This window comes from Aegilops tauschii, chromosome 5, assembly GCF_002575655.3.
Source record: "Aegilops tauschii subsp. strangulata cultivar AL8/78 chromosome 5, Aet v6.0, whole genome shotgun sequence".
In the NCBI taxonomy this organism is placed as follows: domain Eukaryota; kingdom Viridiplantae; phylum Streptophyta; class Magnoliopsida; order Poales; family Poaceae; genus Aegilops; species Aegilops tauschii.
The window spans coordinates 304,645,027-304,668,820 of record NC_053039.3 but is presented as its reverse complement, the minus strand read 5'-3'; the positions used below and the strand labels follow the sequence as shown (position 1 = coordinate 304,668,820).

Sequence of the window (23,794 nt, the reverse complement as noted above, 5' to 3'; positions counted from 1 at the left end):
GTTCCATAATGCATTATCCCGTAACTAACTCATTAGTCACATTGCTTGCAAGGCTTATAGTGATAATCATTACCGAGAGGGCCCAGAGATACCTCTCCAATACACGGAGTGACAAATCCTAATCTCAATCTATGCCAACTCAACAAACACCATCGGAGACACCTGTAGAGCATCTTTGTAATCACCCAGTTACGTTGTGATGTTTGATAGCACACAAAGTGTTCCTCCGGTATTCGGGAGTTGCATAATCTCATAGTCAGAGGAACATGTATAAGGCATGTAGAAAGCAATAGCAATAAAACTCAATGATCATAATGCTAAGCTAACGGATGGGTCTTGTCCATCACATAATTCTCTAATGATGTGATCCTCTTCATCAAATGACAACACATGTCTATGGTCAGGAAACTTAACCATCTTTGATTAACGAGCTAGTCTTGTAGAGGCATACTAGGGACACTTTGTTTTGTCTATGTATTCACACATGTATCAAGTTTCCGGTTAATACAATTCTAGCATGAATAATAAACATTTATCATGATACAAGGAAATAAAATAATAACTTTATTATTGCCTCTAGGGCATATTTCCTTCAGCCTCCCACTTGCACTAGAGTCAATAATCTAGTTCACATCGCCATGTGATTTAACACCAATAGTTCACATCTTTACTCAAAGTTCAAATCACCATGCGACCAATACTCAAAAGGGTTCTACTAGATTCAATAATCTAGTTCACATCGGTATGTGATTAACACTCAAGAGTAATAAGGTGTGATCATGTTTTGCTTGTGAGAGAAGTTTTAGTCTACGGGACTGCCATATTCAGATATGTATGTATTTTGCAAATTTCTATGTCTACAATGCTCTGCATGGAGCTACTCTAGCTAATTTCTCATATTTTCAATATGTATCCAGATCGAGACTAATAGTCATCCAGATTGGTGTCAAAGCTTGCATCACCGTAACTCTTTACAACGAACTCTTTTATCACCTCCATAACCGAGAAATATTTCCTTAGTCCTCTACGGATAATTTTGACCGCTGTCCAGTGATCTACTCCTAGATCACTATTGTACTCCCTTGCCAAAATCATGCTAAGGTATACAATAGGTCTGGTACACAGCATAGCATACTTTATAGAACCTATGACTGAGGCATAGGGAATGACTTTTCATTCTCTTTCTATTTTCTTCCGTGGTTGGTTTTCTTCCGTGGTTGGGTTTTGAGTCTTTACTCAACTTCACACCTTACAACTCAGGCAAGAACTCCTTCTTTGACTGATCCATTTTGAACTTCTTCAAAATCTTATCAAGGTATGTACTCATTGAAAGTCTTATCAAGCGTCTTGATCTATCTTTATATATCTTGATGCCTAATATGTAAGTAGCTTTACTGAGGTCTTTCTTTGAAAAAATCCTTTCAAACACTCCTTCATGCTTTCCAGAAAATTCTACATCATTTTCGATCAGCAATATGTCATTCACATATATTTATCAGAAAGATTGTAGTGCTCCCACTCACTTTCTTGTAAATACAGACTTCACCAAAAGTCTGTATAAAACCATATGCTTTGATCACTTTATCAAAGCGTATATTCCAACTCCGAGATGCTTGCACCAGTCCATAGATGGATCGCTGGAGCTTGTGCACTTTGTTAGCACCTTTAAGGATTGACAAAACCTTCTTGTTGCATCATATGCAACTCTTCTTTAAGAAATCCATTAAGGAATGCAGTTTTGACATCCATATGCGAGATTTCATAAAATGTGGCAATTGCTAACATGATTCGGGCAGACTTAAGCATCGCTACGAGTGAGAAAATCTTATCGTAGTCAACACCTTGAACTTGTCGAAAACTTTTTGCGACAATGGACGACGGCGTCGGGGTATCAACTCCGGCATGGTGGAGAGGACGGCGGTGGATGGGGCGGCGGACAGAGGAGGCTGGTGTGGAGAGGGTGTTTTGGCGCCCACGGAGTACGAATGGGGAAATGGAAGGAGAGAGGAAGGGGGGAACCATGTCTTCAGGGTGCGCTTGTCTCAAATGCGAGGAAATTTACAAACTTAGCCCCCGTTTAAAATTTCCTACATCACAGCAATATTAGTCGGTTGGGAATAGGACGGTAATCTCGCATATACCGAATATTTGCCGACGAGAGTTTGTTTTGGCGCCCACCGTGTATGAATCGGGGAGGGAGTCGATTTCGGCCGAGGAGACACTGTGTTTTGGCGCCCACCGTGTATGAATCCGGGTGAGAGGCGGTTATGTCACGTTTGAGTGAAATTACAAACATACCCATATCGAAACCTATAGAAATCGAGCCGATAGGCTTTGCGTGTCAGGATAGGCAGTAATTTCTATCTCGCAAATTTTGGTTTCGGGCGGTTACTGCGACTTTCCCCGCTTCATTCAATTTTTGGCAGAGCAAGAGTGCACTTTTACCGTGCCAACTCAATTCGAATCCAGTTTGTATTCTATTTTGTTCGGGCAGGATCCATTTTCGATTGGAATAAAATTTTATATACATCATTTTTTTATATATAGTTTCAAAAGCACAACAAAGAATTCTGCTCCTTTATATATATAATATGATTTACAAATACAATGATCTCAGATTCATAAGGCTGGATCCATCTTCATTTGGATTTTCAAATATTTGAAACAACTTTATGTTGAAATCCAATGCATGCATTCCTCGCTAACTGTCTCCAATTAATGTGTGTTTCATGCGGGTTTTCACTACTAGAAAAAAGGCTACTAGCAGCGCGGGTAAAATGGCTACTAGTAGCACAGGTACCCACGCTACTAGTATCGCGCTACAGCTAATAGTTAGTAGTAGCGTGGGTTAAACCCGCGCTACTACTAACTTTGTTAGTAGTAGCGTGTGCCACCCACGCTACTGCTATTACGTACACACGCTACTACTAATGAAATAGTAGTAGCGTGGGTAAACAACCAACGCTACTAGTATCCTATACACTAGTAGCGCTCAGTTTCCTCCCCACGCTACTACTAACGTATTAGGAATTAAAATAATAAACCAGTACACATCATTACAAATACAAGATTTATAATAAACCAGCATTAGAACACATTCATTAAAAGCATACATAATTGACATGGGCTCCTATTTCATGGTTAACTGGACACCGAAGCCAATTAATGAGCCAAAACCCCATCATTATGCATTGGTACTCATGATTGACCACTTCAAAGAACATGCAAGTATGTATGTCATTAACAATTGCAAACATAAATTTCTTTTTACTACAGTTGTATCTACTATCACACAGTTCCTCATTCTACCTATTCTCATCCAATAATAAGAAAAATGAAAAGGAAAATTTGAGATAATCTGCTGCAATTGCACTTCGGTGTCATGGATTCAGTCCGCCGCTTCAACATCTCATTATCCTGCAGCAATGGAAATTTGCCCCAAAATTACCTTTTGCAACTCCTCAAATCTCTTCGTTGAAGCAAACAGTGAGGTCTTAACCTACAAACAAATATTGTCCCATAATCATTGCAGACTTCAATCATGGGAGAATATAAGAGTGTACAAGGCATATACAGAAAATGGAACCAACCTTTAAAAGTTCATCTTGTAGCTCCCTATTTTTGGCCAATACAGTGTCATATTGTGCGCATCTATGATAACCTCGAGGTAAGATCTCTGCACAAACCTTCCCACTCTGTTGCTATCTTCTACGTATGAATGAAAACAGACCTTACTTGTCGGAGAAGCAAATGTGAAAGTTGATTACAACATGTATGCTAAGTCGCTAACCCATAGAGACAACTAGACCAAATGTCAAAGCTTCCCATGTTGCCGAGGAAGTATATGAGCACCCCTCGAAACATAAATTAGCATGTACTTGACACAAACAAACTTGTACAGAAAAAATAACACGTCCGAATTTAATAGGCTTCAAAGATTGCAAGGAAGGCATACTGATGAGCTGCAATGCAATCTTCAATGTTTAGTACTTGTACAACTATGAGAGCGTTTTTCACAAATACTGTATGTTACTAACTATGAACAAAACCCATTCCTAACTCGGTTAAACTTTCCTAGCTTGGAGTGTAGCAAAGTCTGGTAATGTTTGGCTATGAACCCAAACAGATCTTAAACCTCATACAATCTAGCTTATGGACTTGAATGGGTACTGCAGTTCTATACATTAGAAAGGAAAATAGAATGTTATTTCAATCTTTAGTTCATAGTCAACTGTAACACATACCAAGTTGTTCAGAGCCGATGCAGCATGTGGATCTCTCAGTCCAAACGCTTCTTTAGCTTCCTGTAGGGCTGCTTTGAATAACTTCTCAGCCTCATCTAGTTTTCCCTGGAAAATGGATATAAGTGGATATAACAAACTGACAACAACTGTAATTTAAAGTTCGAATCGAGTAGGAGTAACTAAAGAGACACGCCTCCTTTCCTCCTTGCATAAAGTGATACTCCAACCAGCATTAAGATGTTAAAAACTTGTAACACACAGGGTATATGGTCCAAACAGTCATACTTAATTGAAACATTCAATAGTTGCATGATTTCGTAACTGAAGCAAGGCCTTGGAATATGTACTTACGATAAGAGAAGTTGCAAAACCCAAGCTTTTAGAAACAACAATCAAAAATATCATGGCAAACTACCACCCAGTTTCCGTGTATCAACATGAAACAACACATAGTTTAATGACCGGCTAAAACTTCCAAATACACATGGTTTAATGAGGAAACTAAAGGGCTGACCCCCCATAGCAAGAGTTGCAGCAAGTAACCAAAAAGTGTGGACCAAACAGGTTACATGAAAATCGGTCATCATCAGAGGACTAAAGACAAGAGTTGTTCTTTCTAGGTTATGATGCATGAACATGATTGTGGTTGAATTTTGCGCATTTTCGGGCAACACATATAAAAAAGAGAATTATGTTTGAAAAGAGGAGTAAACAATAATGTAATAAGTTTTTTTTCTCAAAAGGATAATGCCAAAGTGTGGTTCAGATGAAGGTAAGGATAATGAGATACTTGCTTGCAGGAAAAACTCCCATGCTTTATTGGTGCACATTCGCCATTTGATACTGTGATCATTTGAGATCACTAAACCATCTTCTATACAACGTAGGCCAGTAACATTTACATCAGCTTGCTCACTTGTAGCTGCTAGAGCAACCAAATCATCCTGAGCCAATACAGAGTTGCTGCTCAGGCCAAGAACAACAGCTGTAACAAGACTGGAATTAGGATTGCCATGGTACCAAATATGATATTTATTTCATTAAATCAAATGGAGGAGGTTGCATATGTAGAGAGCAGACCTGCTTGCCCAATCAGTATAGCGGCACACGTTGAACCCTTAAAACTGAAGTGACCATCACTAGAATCTGTGAGAGAAAATCATTCCTTTCACTCATCTTGTTAATGATCATGATAGCAAACATGAGTAGTACCAGCCTTAGTTGCAATAGGAACAATACTCGCAGGACAGATTTAAAATCAGAACTCAATTCAATTGGCCAAATCTCTCAGTACATCCGCACAAACAATCGAAGGCAGCATCATCGCAATCTCACACTACATCCACTCAGTAACGCTACCCAGAGTGCATCACACGATCTAACAGGTCCACCATGCTACAGGTATTCCACCGCCAAACTGAACTCTACAGACCCGGCGTGGGGATCCCGTGAGAGGTGGAGAGAGTGGAGGCACGGGGAAGCGCTCACCTGAGGAGCGGCGTCTGCGCGAGCATCTGATGGATGGTGTCGCGGCAGACCGAGTAGCTTCGGAAGAAGGCGTTGGGATCAAAGAGCTCAAAGGCTTGGTTGAATTTCCTTGGAGCATCCTCGTGCAGGAGGGTGGGTCTCCTCGGCCCTCCCACTGCCTGCAGTGTGTAGCGCGCCAGCAGGTTGCTGTGCAGGAGCACGCGGCACCTGTGACCTTCGCTCAGGTTGATGATGATGTCTCGCTTGATACTCCCTTCTCCGCTGAGACGGCACTCTGTCGCCGCTGCAGCCACCAGCGGCATTCTGCTCAATGGCGGCCAAGGCATGCCTTGTGGCTGTCCAGGAAGCTCGAATCAGGCTGGACCTGAGAAGAAATAGAGCACGGTCGTGTGATGTCCTGGCTGAATCAGAGTACATTGCCTAAGGAAATAAAATGGGCAAAAGGAGGAGCGTACAATAAGCAAAAGTGCAGAACAGCATTCTTAATTAAATTTAACCCTGGCAGAATACTAGGTTATCCAGTGCAAAATGGTTGCCTTTTAAAGTATGGAACACAAAGAATCATCATTAGCCGTCAATGCAAATCAGCTTCTCTCCATAGAGAAGAGAAGACATCTTGATCTCTTGGATGCATGAAGCACACCGTATATGCTAATCTGATCAGAGCATTTTCTTTTCAATTTAATCGCGCAATGCCAACATCCCCACCCATAGATGTTTTGTTTGTGTACGAATAGTACAATTTTTTCTTTTCAATTTAATGAACAAAGTTTAAGGTCCATAGGCTCCTTCGTATCCTGTGGAACATAGAATTCTACATTGGCTGAACAAATTGACATTTCAACTTTCCTAGAGGCATTGTCGCAAACACCTTGCGAGCGAGCTCAGAGCGTGCACCTGCTGCATAGACTATTCTAATCGCAAGCAAGCAAAGCAACCATTTCACGATTCACAAACGCCACATGCATTGTAGTTGGAGGCATAATGACTACTAACTGCGTTGACCAATTGCAGTTACACTGCGAGAAACTTCTGGGGAAAAAATTGGACGGAACATGGTACAGGGAGGGGCTCACCTGAGGTGGAGGCACGGGGAAGCGCTCACCTGAGGTGGCCGCGCCGATGGCCGCGCGGGGCGGGCTGAAGCTCCTCGAAGGCGGCTCGGGGGCAAGATGACCTGCAGGGGCGAGGCGAGCGTGCCGCAGGAGCGAGAACAGCCTCCGCCGCGAGTACATGCTCCGATATTTTGTCGCCTCTCGACTGGCGGCAGGGGCTGGCGGCAGTGGAGGCGGCGGGGACGACGCTTGCTTTCTCCATCGGCGGCAGCGGCAGGGAGGCGGCCAGCACGACTTGAGGAGAGAGGAGGGAAGTGTTTGGTTGGGGGAATCGTGGGGAGTGGAGGAGAAACACAGAGAGGTGAGAGGCAGAGGTGGCGGCCGCAAAGAGACGGCTTAGTAGTAGCGTGAGGTTTATTACCCGCGTTAGGCCTTGTATAATGCGAGGTGCTTAGTTAAGCGTCTCTCCTGTAGAAATAAGCACCGGTGCTTCAGAAAATCTCGGTTTATTTTTCTAAGCACCCCTCTAAGCATCTTCCATTGTACAAGACCTTACTACTATCAACTTAGTAGTAGCGTGGGTTTATAACCCGCGCTACTACTACGGCTAGTCCTGAGGGGCATGGTGAAAATCACTTAGTAGTAGCACGGTTTATAAACCCGCGCTACTACCATCAACTTAGTAGTAGCGGGGTTGTAAACCTGCGCTACTAGTAAGTAGCAGTAGCGAGGGGTATAAACCCACGCTACTAGTAAGCATCTGCCTATAAGCTTTTCCTTAGTAGTGTTTTTTTTACTTCTCAAAGATGTATAATGTGTTTCACACACGCAACATATAGTGTAATCCCATTTAGACATTAGTTGCATATAAACCATGCATTGCCTCTAATTAAAGAATCTATGGATCACTAATATTGATAAACTATACTATAACATTACACGTGTCCCCAAATTCAAATGAATATGCATGTTTGATACACCAATTTTGGTTATGATATTATCGATGTCGTGATCTCTAGTTTAAATATTTGAATCCCCTTTAATCCAGATATTCGTCTCATATAGGTATCACTCATGCTTATATAGGAGTATCTCTCTAGACCTACACGCGTTCATCGTCTCTCGGGTATCTCTCGTGCTACCTGTATGTCGACAATAATATTTTATCTTCGTAACACACTGACGGTACTCTCTCCCTCGACCTTCATCACTCTATCTCTCTCTAAGTATATCTCGCTCCCTGCTATGTGTCTCTAACTATGATTCTCCATGTGAAATCTCTTTCTCTCACACGAACACAAACTTCGTCTCCCGGGGTCTCATTTCTCTCTACTATTCCCCTGTGTGCCACTCGCACACCCCTTCTCACACAGAGATGTCTTGCGCTCCTTAGTTATGAGAATCTACGACTCTTCCTCTTAGATATCTCTTTCTCACACACAAACACAAACTCTGTCTCCCACGGTCTCATATCTCTTCACCATTCTCTTGTATGTCGCTCACACACACTCTCTCTCCCTAGAGATATCTCCCGTTCCCTGATATGTCTCTCTAGCTACCACTCTCGTTGTGAAATATCTTTCTCTCTCGCAGACACAAAACTCCGTCTCTTGGGATCTCATTTCTCTCTGATATTTGTTTGTATGTGACTCACATGCACCCTCTCTCTATCTCTCTCACACCCACACACATAACTCAGCCTTCTGATCCACTCAACTCTTATCTCTAACAAACACACTAGCTAGCCTCTTTATCTTTCTATTTATCTTTTTCTCCATCAACCTTCTTTCTCGCCCTCACTCTTTCTTCCTATCACGCACACAATATATGTTTCTCTCTACATGCAGTCATGTGCCCTCTTTTTATCTTTCTCTCACACACACATAACTTCACCCTCTGAACCACCCGATGGTCATCTCCAACACTCAAACTAGCCGATGTCCCTCTAGCTAGCATCTCTATCTCTCTATCTATCTGTAGTTTCTCCGTCAACATTTCTTTCTCACACGCACTCTTGCTTCCTACTTCCTCCGTTCCTTTATCTAAGGTGCATTTTTTTTTACAAAAATTTCACAATGTAAGGTGTATCTGTTGTAATCTCACTTACCCTTTTACCCCTCCACCGCCACATACATGGTAGCTATCCTCCTGATGCTAAATCAAGCCAACCACTTAATGCGTCTGTGGGAAAAAAGGGCCACATCGTTTAGTTAGGAAATTGTATATCCTCTCGTCCAATGCAATCCCATTTTTTTAGTGTTTCCTCCTTGAGAGCGTAGACAACTTCTTTCTCTACCTGATCTAAGCCTTCTCCTGAGTATGTTGCCGAGCTAGGAGTTGATCTTCAGGCCGATTTCGCGAAGCGACCTGAGTCTCGGGGGCTACTAGGATCAGCGGTTTCATGTTTTCCTTCAGGTGCATCTCGGGTTTTAGACCGACACACACCTTGAGGGCTACTGGTTATACATATTGACAGCAAATAAATTTACACGCATCGGAAATAAAATCCGCAAACAATCAGCCCATGACCGAGGTGCTGAACTACCTCGAAAGCATTTCGGCATATAGCTCGGATGCAAGTGGCTGGCTCCATAGAGGGCATTTCCGGCATTAAGCTCGGCTAAACTCCTTCAACTTTTTTGAACCAAGGTGATCTATGACACCTCGGATATAGTCCAGCGTTGGAGCTCGGATACAGTCCGATGCTGGAGCACGGATGTAGTCTGGCATTGGAGCTCGGCTGTAACAAGACTCTTCGGATACAGTCCGGCGTTGGAGCTCGGATCCATTCCGGCGTTGGAGCTCGGAAACGGTCCGGCGTTGGTGCTCGGCTGCAAAAGATACCTCGAATGCAGTCCGGCGTTGGAGCTCGGATGCAAGAGGACACTGCCGCACGACAAACACTTCAAACCCGAAGTGTGGCATAAAAATGACAAGGCATTGATAAAGGCCGAAGACTTAAAGGGCTCCTCGGATACCCGACGTGTGAGATCTTCAAATTTAGCTCGGCAATCCTCAAGATAGAATATGGGAAGATTTGTTGAACCAGTTTTCAAGACCGACGACCGAAGACGAAGAACAGTTTGGAAGAACGGAGGAGCGTCCCCAACTTGAAGACCGGTTCAGGGGGCTACTAACGGTGTCCTGGACTAGGGGGTACTCACCACGTTGTCTCCCGATCAGTTGGATTGGACCGAGGACCCCCATGGCCGTTTACTCATTGGCCAGTTCGGACAGCCGATATCTACACGAGGAAGATTCCACAAGACTTGGTTATCAAGAGAAGGACTCCTCTCCACCGACGTATTCGACTAGGACTCTTGTTATCCTAGGCCTCTGGTACATTATATAAGCCAAGGTCTGGCTGGTCGATAGGGATATGCTAGATCATTATGATATTATTCATCATGCCCTTAGGTTTTAAACCACAACATATGATCTCGAGGTAGATCAACTCTTGTAATCACTATATTCATCAAGATCAATCAAGCAGGAAGTAGGGTATTATCTCCATTAAGAGGGCCCGAACCTGGGTAAACTTCGTGTCCCCTGTCTCCTGTTACCCGAGATCAGCCGGTTTTGACACCGACACTCCCCCCTGGCGCGCCCAACCTGGCCGGCCTCCTCTCTCCCTCCCTCCTTTATATACGTGGCCAGGGGGCATCCCAATAGTACAACAAGTCTTCTCTTAGCCGTGTGCGGTGCCCCCCTCCACAGTTACACACCTCGGTCATATCGTCGTAGTGCTTAGGTGAAGCTCTGCGCCGGTAACTTCATCATCACCATCGCCACGCCGTCGTGCTGACGGAACTCTCCCGCGGCCTCAACTGGATCAAGAGCTCGAGGGACGTCATCAAGCTGAACGTGTGCTGAACGCGGAGGTGTCGTACGTTCGGTACTTGGATCGGTTGGATCGTGAAGACGTTCGACTACATCAACCGCGTTACTAAACGCTTCCGCTTTCGGTCTATGAGGGTACGTGGACACACTCTCCCCGCTCGTTGCTATGCATCTACTAGATAGATCTTGCGTGATCGTAGGTAAAAAATTTTGAAATACTGCGTTTCCTACACTAGTCTGGCAAGAATAGTGAACATGTATTAAAATAGACGCAGAGTCAAGTTATCATGTCACAAAAAAATACAAGGTGTTGTGACAAATCCCTCGATGAATAGTATTGTGCTTATTCATGATATAGTTTGACTTTTTTACTTCAACGCTAGATCGGATTTGCTTTTGCATATATTTTCAAACTTAGATAAACGTCCACACCGATCCATCAATCTGACCTGAGGAGGCGAGGTAAACCAGTATATCCACACAAATGTTTGTTGTTAGAGATCAAAGGCAATGCATGACCGGGATATATGCAACACAATTGTTGCATGACACCAGAACCTATATAGAATCCCAAGTCAGCATGCATTAGGGCACTCTCAATGCTTTACCTTGGACTATATCCTAATCACGACACGTAAGCGAAATTCTGATTTGGCAGCCTATTAAATGAGAAAAGAGAGAGGTGCCATATCTTAATTTAGATAAAGTCCCTTTGCCCGGTGCATAAAATGCATGTCTGCTTCTAGGTCATCAGTTTGACTAACTGAATATATGTTATATGTCACAAAAACATACAGTTGGATTCACATATCAGTGAAGTTTTGAAACATATACTTCCCCCATTTCAAAATAAGTATCGTGGTACAAATTTGTACTAGAACCATAATATTTATTTTAGACTGAAAGGAGTACTTTCCATCACATATAATATGTATTTGGTTGGTCAAATTGCTGACCTAAAAGCACAAAAATGCTAGACTCATGGTGCTTCTTCCAACTAACTACCCCTTCCCCTTGATTTTCAGGAGGGTGTGGGCCAATTTTTCCAAATGGGCAACCAAAAATTGCAAGTGGATCCACCCCGTAAACTCCCCGCAATGACCTCATTACTGCCTAAAAGCACGTGCATGCCTTGTGCAGCTGGACAAAGCGGGTAACTCCAAGCACCAAAATCAAGATAATTCATACTTCTACTTTTTCTCTAACAAAACGCATTAGATGAGGGTTTTTAGATGGAACAATAAGATAGAATGCATTAACGGAGCTATATCAAAATATATAATTAATGCGTATGATACCATAAGATATGGCGCATTTTTTAGAGCTAATATATAATGCATTTTTTTAGAGTTTTATTAGAGCCAGTACCTATATCTATATACCAATATACTCTCCCCATACATACGTCTATAGGTTGATCTCTTTTGCACAATCGTTGTGTCTCGCTCCCTCTGCTCGCCATAGATGCATGCTCCAGCCCATGCCACTATCTCTTGAAGACAAAAACACATGCTCAATTTTATCGGGCCTTCTTCCCTGGAATCTCACATGCATGCATATTGTCATACCGATCCGTCTCTCCCATGTCGTTGATCTTATGACTTATGTCTTCTTTCTTTTATCTCGATCATGCGCGCGCACACACACATATCCCACGTATACATGTGTACCTCTCGCACATGCACGTTCAAGGTCTCATATGTCTCCATACGTGGTTAATTACCCTCAGCCCTAACCCCACATTGAATCGTTCTCTTCTTGTGTGCACATAACTTCCATCTGATGGGTAAAACACACACTCACACTTAACAATCTCCTTCTAGCTACCCCCCCTCTCTCACTCCTCCCCTATATCCCCGAAACCAATAAGACCATCTTCGTTTAATTCTTGCCTACATGCACCATCGATATATAGTAGTCTTCCTCGGTGTCTCTCGAACAAACACGTTCTCTCGATGTCGACTCCTCTCACGCGCACACGCCTTCTCTTCCGTCTCTACGATCCTTTTGTCTCTCGCACCCCCTCGTTGGTGGCCTCTGCCATACACGTCACCTTTCTACGATGAAGCCACACACACATAAATTACTTTCGCCACTGAAGACTCCGCGTCACACACACACACACATGCACGCATCCACCCACCCACCCACACACACACACACACACTAAGACTCCATCTCACACACACATGCTCTAGGCGGAGCATTTGTTCCTACCACCCTTCGTCCAACCTTACTCGTATGATAAACAATCACCTTAATTTACTTGTATAACATGGACAAATTCCACTTTACTTTAGTAGTTAGCAAACTTCTCATAATTATATAACGCAAATCACGTGCAGGAAGTGACATTTTTTTACACAACCACGTTAACATGGCCACGTAAATCACTAGCTAAAGTGTAATACCGTTATACTTATATGTTGACGCAAAAGGTTGAGTACATGTCCGAAGAATGGAGTCGCACACACGCACTCTGTCCTTAGAATCTCACACACACACCAGTTACATGACGCCCCCTTAAGCAGACCTTACAATTTGTGCACCCGCGGGTACACGTGATGGTGGACATTTATTTAAGCCGGACGGTGAACCCAAACAGTAGCTGCATTCATTCCCCTCCCGCCGCTTCTTCTCCGGTCGTCGTCGCCCGATAGCCATGGCCCGGCCGAAGGTAACGACATACGCCATACTCCACCGGAGTGGCGCTTTAATCTGGAGGTGGCGCGAAGCCCGGATCGCAGCTGCCCTACCTCCGGAGTCCGGACTAGCCGGAGCCAGACGAGGAGGCGTTGGAGGAGGAGCAACACGCGGAGCCGGAGGAGGAGAACGACGCAGAGCCGGAACAGGAGGATGATGATGCGGGCGAAGTGGAGCCGGAGGAGGCCGATGATTTCCATTATACTCAGATTTAAAGGCTTTGAGTTTCATGCCACATTTATTTCATAGAGATAAGAGAAAGGAAATTTTAGTGGTCATGCATGCATCTTTTTGTGCTAGCACTCCTATATAAGGGTTGATCGGTCACTTCCCGCGGACGTGCGCAGGCGGTGGAAGAGGAAGGAGACGGGAAGCGGGCTGTGGAGTATCGTTTTTTACCACGATTTCTTAGGAAAATGAGTGCAATAATTGAGTAGTTTTGCAAAGTAGTACCAGTACTACACCCGAAACGGTTCAAAACCAATACCACCACCACACCCGCATCTGACCGCCCTGGCCGACCCAACCCCCCTCCCTTGCCGGCGCGCGCTTCCCGCGTGAAATGGCCAGCGTCGCCCCGGAGCGTCAGTGTCGCATTAATGCCCGGCCAGAGCGAAGGCGACCTCTCACTGGTGTCGGCTTTGAAGCAGCGCGACGGCCGAGAGGGCGCCGCTTCTCGGTGCACGCGACTGCTCTGCATCGAGGCTGGCCATAGTTTGGATGAGTCACCATCATGGGGAGCCACACTAGCCGCGATGATATGGACTCCCGTTGCCCACAATTATGGATCGTTCCATCTATGAAGAACACGTGGGACTGGAACTATGAGACGGACATGTACCCAGGAGTGGACGTACGAACCTGAGTAATGTAGCGCAGTAAGTGAAGTAGAAAGGCACAAATAGTATGAACATGCGTGGCATATAGGCATTTGTCTCTTACTACCACTAAATATTGTATGTGCAATGCACGGTGATGCTATGATGTACGTGCCTAAGTACTCTACTACTACTATATTAATTGGAGGCACATATTAGGTTTTATATTTGTTTACGTGTATGCCCCGAGACCTTCCAACTAGACGTGTCTTTCTCTCCGGTTCATACTTTGTATCGTTCATACCACTAGTACTACTACGTGTGGTCACCGACCCAGAAGTGGAAGAAGTGGAGATGCTCTACCAGGCTGTTCATGTCCCATTGCTTTCGCTGATGTGTGGGACATCCAGCACGTGCCGTGTTTGGCACTCCTTCGTCGTAAGAGTTGAAACACTAGCATTCATCAAAAATAAAAAATAAGTATAAATCAGCAGTGATACTATACCAACGCGGTTTCCTTGCTCCTCGATATCGGGAAGAATACTTCCGTTCGCCGACATGTGGGACGTCGACCATTGATACGTCTCCAACGTATCTACTTTTCCAAACACTTTTGCCCTTGTTTTGGACTCTAACTTGCATGATTTGAATGGAACTAGCCCGGACTGACGCTGTTTTCAGCAGAACTGCCATGGTGTTATTTTTGTGCAGAAATAAAAGTTCTCGGAATGACCTGAAAATCCACGGAGACACGTTTTGGAATTAATAAAAAATACTGGCGAAAGAATTAGCATCAGGGGGCCACACCCTGTCCACGAGGGTGCAGGGCGCCCCCATCCCTGGGGTGCGCCCCTGCCTCTTGGGCCCCCTAGGACTCCACCGAACTCAACCCCAACTCTATATATTCACTTTCAGGGAGAAAAAGATCAGAGAGAAGGATTCATCGCGTTTTACGATACGTAGCCGCTGCCAAGCCCTAATCTTCCTCGGGAGGGCTGGTCTGGAGTCCATTCGGGGCTCCGGAGAGGGGAATCCGTCGCCATCGTCATCATTAACCATCCTCCATCACCAATTTCATGATGCTCACCGCCGTGCGTGAGTAATCCCATCGTAGGCTTGCTGGACGGTGATGGGTTGGATGAGATTTACCATGTAATTGAGTTAGTTCTGTTAGGGTTTGATCCCTAGTATCCATTATGTTCTAAGACTGATGTTGCTATGACTTTGCTATGCTTAATGCTTGTCACTAGGGCCCGAGTGCCATGATTTCAAATCTGAACCTATTATGTTTTCATGAATATATGTGAGTTCTTGATCCTATCTTGCAAGTCAATAGTCACCTACTATGTGTTATGATCCAGCAACCCCGAAGTGCCAATAATCGGGACAACTCCCGGTGATGACCGTAGTTTGAGGAGTTCATGTATTCACTAAGTGTTAATGCTTTGGTCTGGTACTCTATTAAAAGGAGGCCTTAATATCCCTTAGTTTCCAATAGGGCCCCGCTGCCACGGGAGGGTAGGACAAAAGATGTCATGCAAGTTCTTTTCCATAAGCACGTATGACTATATTCGGAATACATGCCTACATTACATTGATGAACTGGAGCTAGTTCTGTGTCACCCTATGTTATAACTGTTGCATGAGGAATCGCATCCGACATAATTATCCATCATTGATCCATTGCCTACGAGCTTTACACATATTGATCTTTGCTTAGTTACTTTTCCGTTGCCACTGTTACGATTGCTACAAAAGCTGCTACTGTTACTTTTTCCACCGTTACCATTACTTCCATACTACTTTGCTACTAAATACTTTGCTGCAGATATTAAGTCTTTCTGGTGTGGTTGAATTGACAACTCAACTGCTAATACTTGAGAATATTCTTTGGCTCCCCTTGTGTCGAATCAATAAATTTGGGTTGAATACTCTACCCTCGAAAACTGTTTCGATCCCCTATACTTGTGGGTTATCAAGACTATTTTCTGGCGCCGTTGCCGGGGAGCATAACTCTATTCTTTGAGCCACTTGGGATTTATATCTGTTGAACACTATGAGGAACTTGAAAGATGAAAGAACCAATATTTTTCCCTCAACTACGAAGGGAGGTAAGGGACTGCCATCTAGCTCTGCACTTGATTGACCTTCTGTTATGAGTAAATTTGCGACACCTACACCTATTATTGATTCTGATATGTCGCATGTTATTGATGATGCCACTTCTGCTATGCATGATGCTTATGATGAAACTACTTCTATGCTTGATAATATTGTGCCATTAGGTGAATTTCTTGATGAACAACTTGGTAGGGTTAGAGAGAATGAAATTATTGAAACAGATAATATTGATGAAAGTGATGATGAAGATTCTCCCCCTAGATATGAATTGCCTGATGTGCCTGAGGGTTATGTTATGGATGAAGAAACTGCTAGAGACCTTTTTGCTTGCAAAGATAGGTATGATCTTAAGAAACTGTTAGCTAAGCTGAAAGAAAAATCTCTGAATGCTAGAATGAAATATGACCCTGCTTTTGCTACTTCACATATCTGTATTTCTGATAAGGATTATGATTTCTCTGTCAATCCTGAGTTAATTACTTTGGTTGAATATGATCCTTTTTATGGCTATGAATCTGAAACTGTTCTGGCACATCTTACTAAATTGAATGATATAGCCACCCTATTCACTCATGAGGAAAAAAATTCATTACTACTATATCCTTATGTTATTTCCGTTAAAGGGTGATGCTAAAACATGGTTTAATTCTCTTGCTCCTGGTTGTGTGCATAGTCCCCATGATATGATTTATTACTTCTCTACTAAATATTTCCCCGCTCATAAGAAACAAGCTGCCTTAAGGGAATACATAATTTTGTGCAAATTGAAGAAGAGAGTCTCCCAAAAGCTTGGGGGAGGCTTCTCCGATTACTTAATGCTTTGCCGATCATCCTCTCAAGAATAATGAAATACTTGATATCTTTTATAATGGACTAACCGATGCTTCCAGAGACCACCTGGATAGTTGTGCTGGTTGTGTTTTCAGGGAAAGAACTGTTGAGCAAGCTGAATTGCTATTGAATAATATATTGAGTAATGATAATGATTGGACACTTCCTAAACCAACTCTGAAGAAAAGCGGTATTCTATTTCTCAGTCCTGAAGATATGCAAGAGGCAAAGAAATCTATGAAAGAAAAGGGTATTAAAGCTGAAGTGTTAAGAATTTACCACCTATTGAAGAAATACATGGTCTTGATAACCTGACATAGGTAGTAAAGGTAAATTCTCTCCATAGATTTGATGAAGGTGATATTCCTCATAATAAGTCTGCTAGCCAATGCTTGGATGAGTTTGATAATTTTATTGTTAAACAAGAAAACTTCAATGCTTATGTTGGCAGACAATTGAAACGTAATGCTTATATGGTTGAACACTTGAGTGATTATTGAAGGAAATATGCCCTAGAGGCAATAATAAAGTTGTTATTTATATTTCCTTATATCATGATAAATTTTTATTATTCATGCTACAATTGTATTAACCGGAAACTTAGTACATGTCTGAATACATAGACAAACAGAGTGTCACTAGTATGCCTCTACTTGACTAGCTCGTTGAATCAAAGATGGTTAAGTTTCCTAGCCATAGACATGAGTTGCCATTTGATTAATGGGATCACATCATTAGAGAATGATGTGATTGACTTGACCCATCCGTTAGCTTAGCACGATGATCGTTTAGTTTGTTGCTATTGCTTTCTTCATGACTTATACATGTTCCTATGACTATGAGATTACGCAACTCCCGAATACCGGATGAACACTTTGTGTGCTATCAAACGTCAAAATGTAACTGGGTGATTATAGAGATGCTCTACAGGTGTCTCTGATGGTGTTTGTTGAGTTGGCATAGATCAAGATTAGGATTTGTCACTCCGATTGTCGGAGAGGTATCTTTGGGCCCTCTCGGTAATGCACATCTCTATAAGCCTTGCAAGCAATGTGACTAATGAGTTAGTTGCGGGATGATGCATTACGGAACGAGTAAAGAGACTTAACGGTAACGAGATCGAATCTTGGGCAAGTAACATACCGATGACAAAGGGAACAATGTATGTTGTTATGCAGTTTGAGCGATAAAGATCTTCGTAGAACATGTAGGAACCAATATGAGCATCTAGGTTCCGCTATTGGTTATTGACCAGAGACGAGTCTCGTTCATGTCTACATAGTTCTCGAACCCGTAGGGTCCGCACGTTTAACGTTTGATGATGATCGGTATTAAGTTTATGTGTTTTGATGTACCGAAGGTTGTTCGGAGTCCCGGATGTGATCACGGACATGACGAGGAGTCTCGAAATGGTCGAGACATAAAGATCGATATATTGGAAGGCTATGTTTGGACATCAGAATGGTTCCGAGTGAGTTCGGGCATTTACCGAAGTACCGGGGGGTTACCGGAACCCCCCGGGGAGTCATTGGGCCTTAATGGGCCTTAGTGGGAGAGAGGAGGAGGCGGCCAAGGTGGCCCCCCCAAGCCCAATCTGAATTGGGAGGGGGGCCGGCCCCCCTTTCCTTCTCTCCCTCTCCCTCTTCCTTCTTCTCCTATTCCAACTAGGGAAAGGGGGAATCCTACTCCCACCGGGAGTAGGACTCCCCCCTTGGGCGCGCCATGAGAGGGCCGGCCCTCCCCTCCACCACTCCTTTATATACAGGGGAGGGGGGAACCCCATAGACACACAAGTTGATTGTTTAGCCGTGTGCGGTGCCCCCCTCCACAGATTTCCACCTCGGTCATATCGTTGTAGTGCTTAGGCGAAGCCCTACGTCGGTAACTTCATCATCACTGTCATCACGCCGTCGTGTTGACGAAACTCTCCCTCGACCTCAGCTGGATCTAGAGTTCGTGGGACTTCACCAAGCTAAACGTGTGCAGATCGCGGAGGTGCCGTACTTTTGGTACTAGGATCAGTCGGATCGTGAAGACGTACGACTACATCAACCGCATTGTCATAACGCTTCCGCTTTCGGTCTACGAGGGTACATGGACACACTCTCCCTCTCGTTGCTATGCATGACCTAGATAGATCTTGCGTGATCCGAGGATTTTTTTTAAATTACTGCGTTCCCCAACAGTGGCATCTGAGCCAGGTCTATGCGTAGATGTTATATGCATGAGTAGAACATAAAGAGTTGTGGGCGATAATAGTCATACTGCTTACCAGCATGTCATACTTTGATTCGGCGGTATTGTTGGATGAAGCGACCCAGACCGACATTACGCGTACGCTTACGCGAGACTGGTTCTACCGACATGCTTTGCACACAGGTGGCTGGCGGGTGTTAGTTTCTCCAACTTTAGTTGAATCAAGTGTGGCTACGCCCGGTCCTTGTTGAAGGTTAAAACAGCACACTCGAGGAAAAATCGTTGTGGTTTTTGATGCGTAGGTAAGAACGGTTCTTGCTAAGCCCGTAGCAGCCACGTAAAACTTTCAACAACAAAGTAGAGGACGTCTAACTTGTTTTTGCAGGGCATGTTGTGATGTGATATGGTCAAGACATGATGCTATATTTTATTGTATGAGATGATCATGTTCTGTAACAAAGTTATCGGCAACTGGCAGGAGCCACATGGTTGTCGCTTGATTGTATGCAATGCAATCGCCCTGTAATTGTTTTTACTTTATCACTAAGTGGTAGCGATAGTCGTAGAAGCAATAGTTGGCGAGACGACAACGATGCTACGATGGAGATCAAGGTGTCGCGCCGATGACGATGGTGATCATGACGGTGCTTTGGAGATGGAGATCAAAGGCACAAGATGATGACGGCTATATCATATCACTTATATTGATTGCATGTGATGTTTATCCTTTATGCATCTTATTTTGCTTAGTTCGTGTGACGCCCGGATAATCAAGCTACAGTAATCCTCTACTAATCGTGCCATGTCACCATAGTTACTGTTGCTAATCCTCGCTTAATTCAAGTCTTAGTTCAAACTCAAATTCAAATTAAAGCCCAAAATTCAAATTTCTCAAACATGCAAAATAAAATGTTCAAAGTGTGGAAAATATTCCATAACTAATTATGGTGGTGACCGAACGCTTTTGTAAGGTATTTAAATCCCCTTTTGTGAATATAACAGTGGCTAAAACTAATTATTAAATACTATTTAAATTATAAAATACTAAACTATTTTATTTTGAACCTCAAACTAAATGTGCTAGTGGTACAGTTCAGTAGCACTAATTTAGGTAATGTTTAGGTTTTTGGTAAAGCTAAAATAAACAGAAAAATAACAAAATAATAAATTAAAGAAAACTAAAAATGTAAAAAGAATATACAAAGGAAATAAAAGGAAAAAGGGGAGAAGTCCCCGTGTCCCCTCTGGGCCTTGGCCCCTCGGACCAGCAGGCCCAACTGGTCTGGCCCAACCCCCACTCCCCCGGTCGTCTCCCTCACTGTTCGAACGACCGGGGCGCCCACGTTTGTCCCTGACCACCTCGACGCCCCGCGCCGCTACAGTTCCCAGACGTGATAAGGTCGCCGATGCCGCGCCCCCTCGATCCCCTCTCCCATTTCCCCTGCCTCCCCACTCTCCCACTCCACCCTCCACTCCCTCCTACTCCACCTCCCTCTCTAGATCCCTCACCGACGCCGCACCACCATCGCGGCCACCAACCTCCCTGCACCGTGCGGTCGTGTCCCCGGGGACCGCCGTGCTTCGCTTCGTCGACCCCACCCCGAGATCGACACCGGGGAGCTTCACCAACGCCGCCCACGACCGCCTCGTCTTCGGCATCGCGGCAACACCACCGTTGATCCGCGTCGCCCTCGCTGCTCCGACGTCTCCCGACCCTCCCCGAGCTCGCTTTCGCACGACTACAGGGCCCGTGAACTTCCCTTCCTCCCCTGACCCCCTGTGCTTCCGTTCGCCCGTGAATTCCCCATGCTCGAGCTCACCGTGAGCTCGCAGTCGCCCCGGCCCCTCTGCTGTACCGCTGCGCTTCCTGGCCCCTGGGATGTTCTCGCCTCGCGCCCACTGGCACCCCTCACGCCCGTCGCTCCCCGCGGCAGCGCCCTCCTCCCTTCGCTCGTGCGCGCTCGCGTCCCCGCTCGCCCCTCGAACTGCTGCTCATTTTGCTGCCACCTTGCTGCTGCTCCCGCCGCCGTGCCCCGCCTCCGGTTGGCCTCGCCCCGGCCAACCGCCGCTTGCCCGCGCCCGCGCCGAACGGCTCCAGCCGCGCCCGTCGTCGCCCGCCACGCTCGGCGCGCCCGCTGTGGGGCCGAGCCCCGCGCTGCTCCGCTCAACGCCGGCGCCCCTGCAGCCCAGCTCCAGCAGCCCCACGGCCACCATCCGGTGCACCTCGTCGCGATGCGCCTGCCGAGCCCACCCACAGCTCCAGCTGTCGCCGGAGATGGCCGGCCGACGAGCTCCGCCGCCCCTGTTTAGCGACGGCGGTTAGCTACCGTGACGTGCTGACGTGGCCACATGGTTAAGCCACTAATGGCCCTAATTAATCTAACCCTAGCCCTATGACAAGTGGGACGCATAGCTTAACTAATCCAACCCTTAAAAATAAATAATGTGTTAATTAAACTTTAGTCACTGACATAGGGGTCCCACTAGGCCTTTTTACCTATCAACCGTGGACCAGTCAACAGCAGACTGGCCCCACTGTCAGCCTCCTGTACACTGTGGGGTGCACTGGACCGGGTGCACCTAGCATTTTCCCTTTATTTTTTTGGAATTAAATTAAATCTGTTAATTTCAGAATATTGTTTAAATCTTTGAAAATCATATAAAATAGTTCGTAACTCGGATGAAAAAGTTTTATACATGAAAGTTGCTCAGAACGACGAGACGAATCCGAATACGCGGTCCGTTCATTTGTCACATGTCCCTAGCATAGTGAACATGCAACCTTCCTCCTCCGTTTCACCTGTCCGAAAATGCCAAACTTCGGGAAAACTTTCCCGGATGTTTCCCCCCTTCCCGGTATCATGTAGCACTACGATAGGTCACTCCTAGCGCTGCGTATTGCCATGTTATGCCTTATGATGCCTTGTTTGCTCTGTATTTACTGTTTCTTCCCCCTCTTCTTCTCCGTTAGACCCCGAGACCGCTGTTGATGCCCCTGTGATCGACTACGTCGACGACGACCCTTCTTCCCTTTAGGCGGAGCTTCCAGGCAAGCCCCCCCTTTGATCATCCCGATATCGCCCATTCCATTCTCTCATGCTTGCATTAGATTTTGCTACTGTAATTGATTGCTCCTATTCTGATGCATAGCCTGCTTTTGTACCTGCTATTGCTACCTACCTGCTTATCCTAAACTGCTTAGTATAGGTTGGTTAGAGATCCATCAGTGACCACCATGTCCTTGTTGCCCCTGCTTCATCATCGATGACTCGATCAACGTGATCGACGACCAGAGCCCGGCACCTCACATCACATCACGCCTCTTTTTGTTGCTCGACTCTGCAGAGTTACCATCGAGTGCCGAGGGTGGAACCTCATACATCACTCCTGATGAGATCTATGTAGTGTAGCTATTCGGTCATGGTCAATGAGGGCGATTTCCTCCTTCACCATTCCGATACGGCTCTGACGTGCAACACCTCAAGTGTGAACCTCGAGGGTGGTCCCTCTTACGTTCACCTTGATGATTACATTAAGTGGAATCCACCGGGGGTGATTCCTCGGGTTTTCCCCTTGATGTCTCGACACACAGTTACCTTGACTTTACTTGAGACCGTTGTGAAAGCCGGGCGGGCCCGGAGAGCACCCATGCGATGTGACGGTGGCGGCTGGCTGTTTAGCGGTATCACCCAGGAGGGGGTGATAGCTCCGGACTTGTCCCGACAGCCGTCACTACTTTAATTGTTAATGCACTAACATGTTTGGGTATTTGTTCCGATTTGGCCTCTGGCCTTTACGCACTAACTACCACGCGAGAATAGTTATGGGCCTCGACGTTGATGTATCAGTCGAAGCTTTGTCAGACGCCCAGTTCAGCACTGTGGCCGGGCCGGATCATGCCATCCACTTCACGGGTGGTGCTGGTATCCCCTTGCGCACAACGACCCGGAGTGCAACGGGCGATGGGCCCAGACCCCGGTGTCCATAGGATGTAGACCGGCAGGGACCTCTCTGCTGAGCCTAGGTAGGGTTGCAACGTGTTGATCTTCCGAGGCCGGGCATTGACCCCAGAAAGGTGTGTCCGGCCAGAGTGATCGAGCGTGTTGGGTAACGTGGTGCACCCCTGTAGGGAAGATATATATTCGAATACCGTGTCCACGGTAATGGACGTTCAGACTTGTATCCTGATCTTATACAACTAGAAATGGATACTTTATATGTGATGGATATGTGGCTCCGAGATTGCTTTCTTGCAGGGAGTCGAGGAAGGATCTCTGGGCATTAATTCTACAACATGCTTGTTAATTAAACTGCTATTCTTTACTCTTCTACATGCTGCAAGATGCTTGGAGCTGCTTGAAGATGCTAGTCTTCGATAGGCTAGGCCTTCCACTCTATTCTGGCTTTCTGCAGCTCAGTCCACAGATACAACCCTTCCATTTGATACCAATGCATACTTAATGTAGATCTGATGCTTGCGAGTACTTTGGATGAGTAC

General features: G+C 45.2%; 1 protein-coding gene across 5 annotated transcripts; it reads right to left on the bottom strand.

The window, feature by feature from the left end:
* Positions 1-3,166: 3,166 nt before the first annotated feature.
* Positions 3,167-7,196, bottom strand: LOC109744886 (uncharacterized). Of its 5 annotated transcripts, none has more exons than XM_073500262.1 (7): positions 6,809-7,196; positions 5,733-6,096; positions 5,325-5,390; positions 5,035-5,229; positions 4,245-4,349; positions 3,591-3,708; positions 3,167-3,499 (listed from the first exon to the last, which is right to left on the bottom strand). In XM_073500262.1, exons 2-5 carry the CDS (start codon positions 5,848-5,850, stop codon positions 4,336-4,338), a joined length of 393 nt encoding a protein of 130 aa, XP_073356363.1. In that variant the 5' UTR covers positions 5,851-6,096; positions 6,809-7,196; the 3' UTR covers positions 3,167-3,499; positions 3,591-3,708; positions 4,245-4,335. The 5 variants fall into 5 exon arrangements, with proteins under 5 accessions (XP_073356363.1, XP_073356364.1, XP_045084819.1 ...); XM_073500263.1 differs by having other exon boundaries at positions 3,591-3,705; XM_045228884.2 differs by having other exon boundaries at positions 5,039-5,229.
* Positions 7,197-23,794: the final 16,598 nt, after the last annotated feature.

Coding starts and splice junctions, on each gene's coding strand:
- LOC109744886 (XM_045228884.2), bottom strand. CDS start 5,850: ATGCTCCAAGGAAATTCAACCAAGCCTTTGAGCTCTTTGATCCCAACG. Junction 5,391..5,732: donor GCGCAGACGCCGCTCCTCAG/GTGAGCGCTTCC, acceptor TTTCTCTCACAG/ATTCTAGTGATGGTCACTTC. Junction 5,230..5,324: donor TATACTGATTGGGCAAGCAG/GTCTGCTCTCTA, acceptor GTCTTGTTACAG/CTGTTGTTCTTGGCCTGAGC.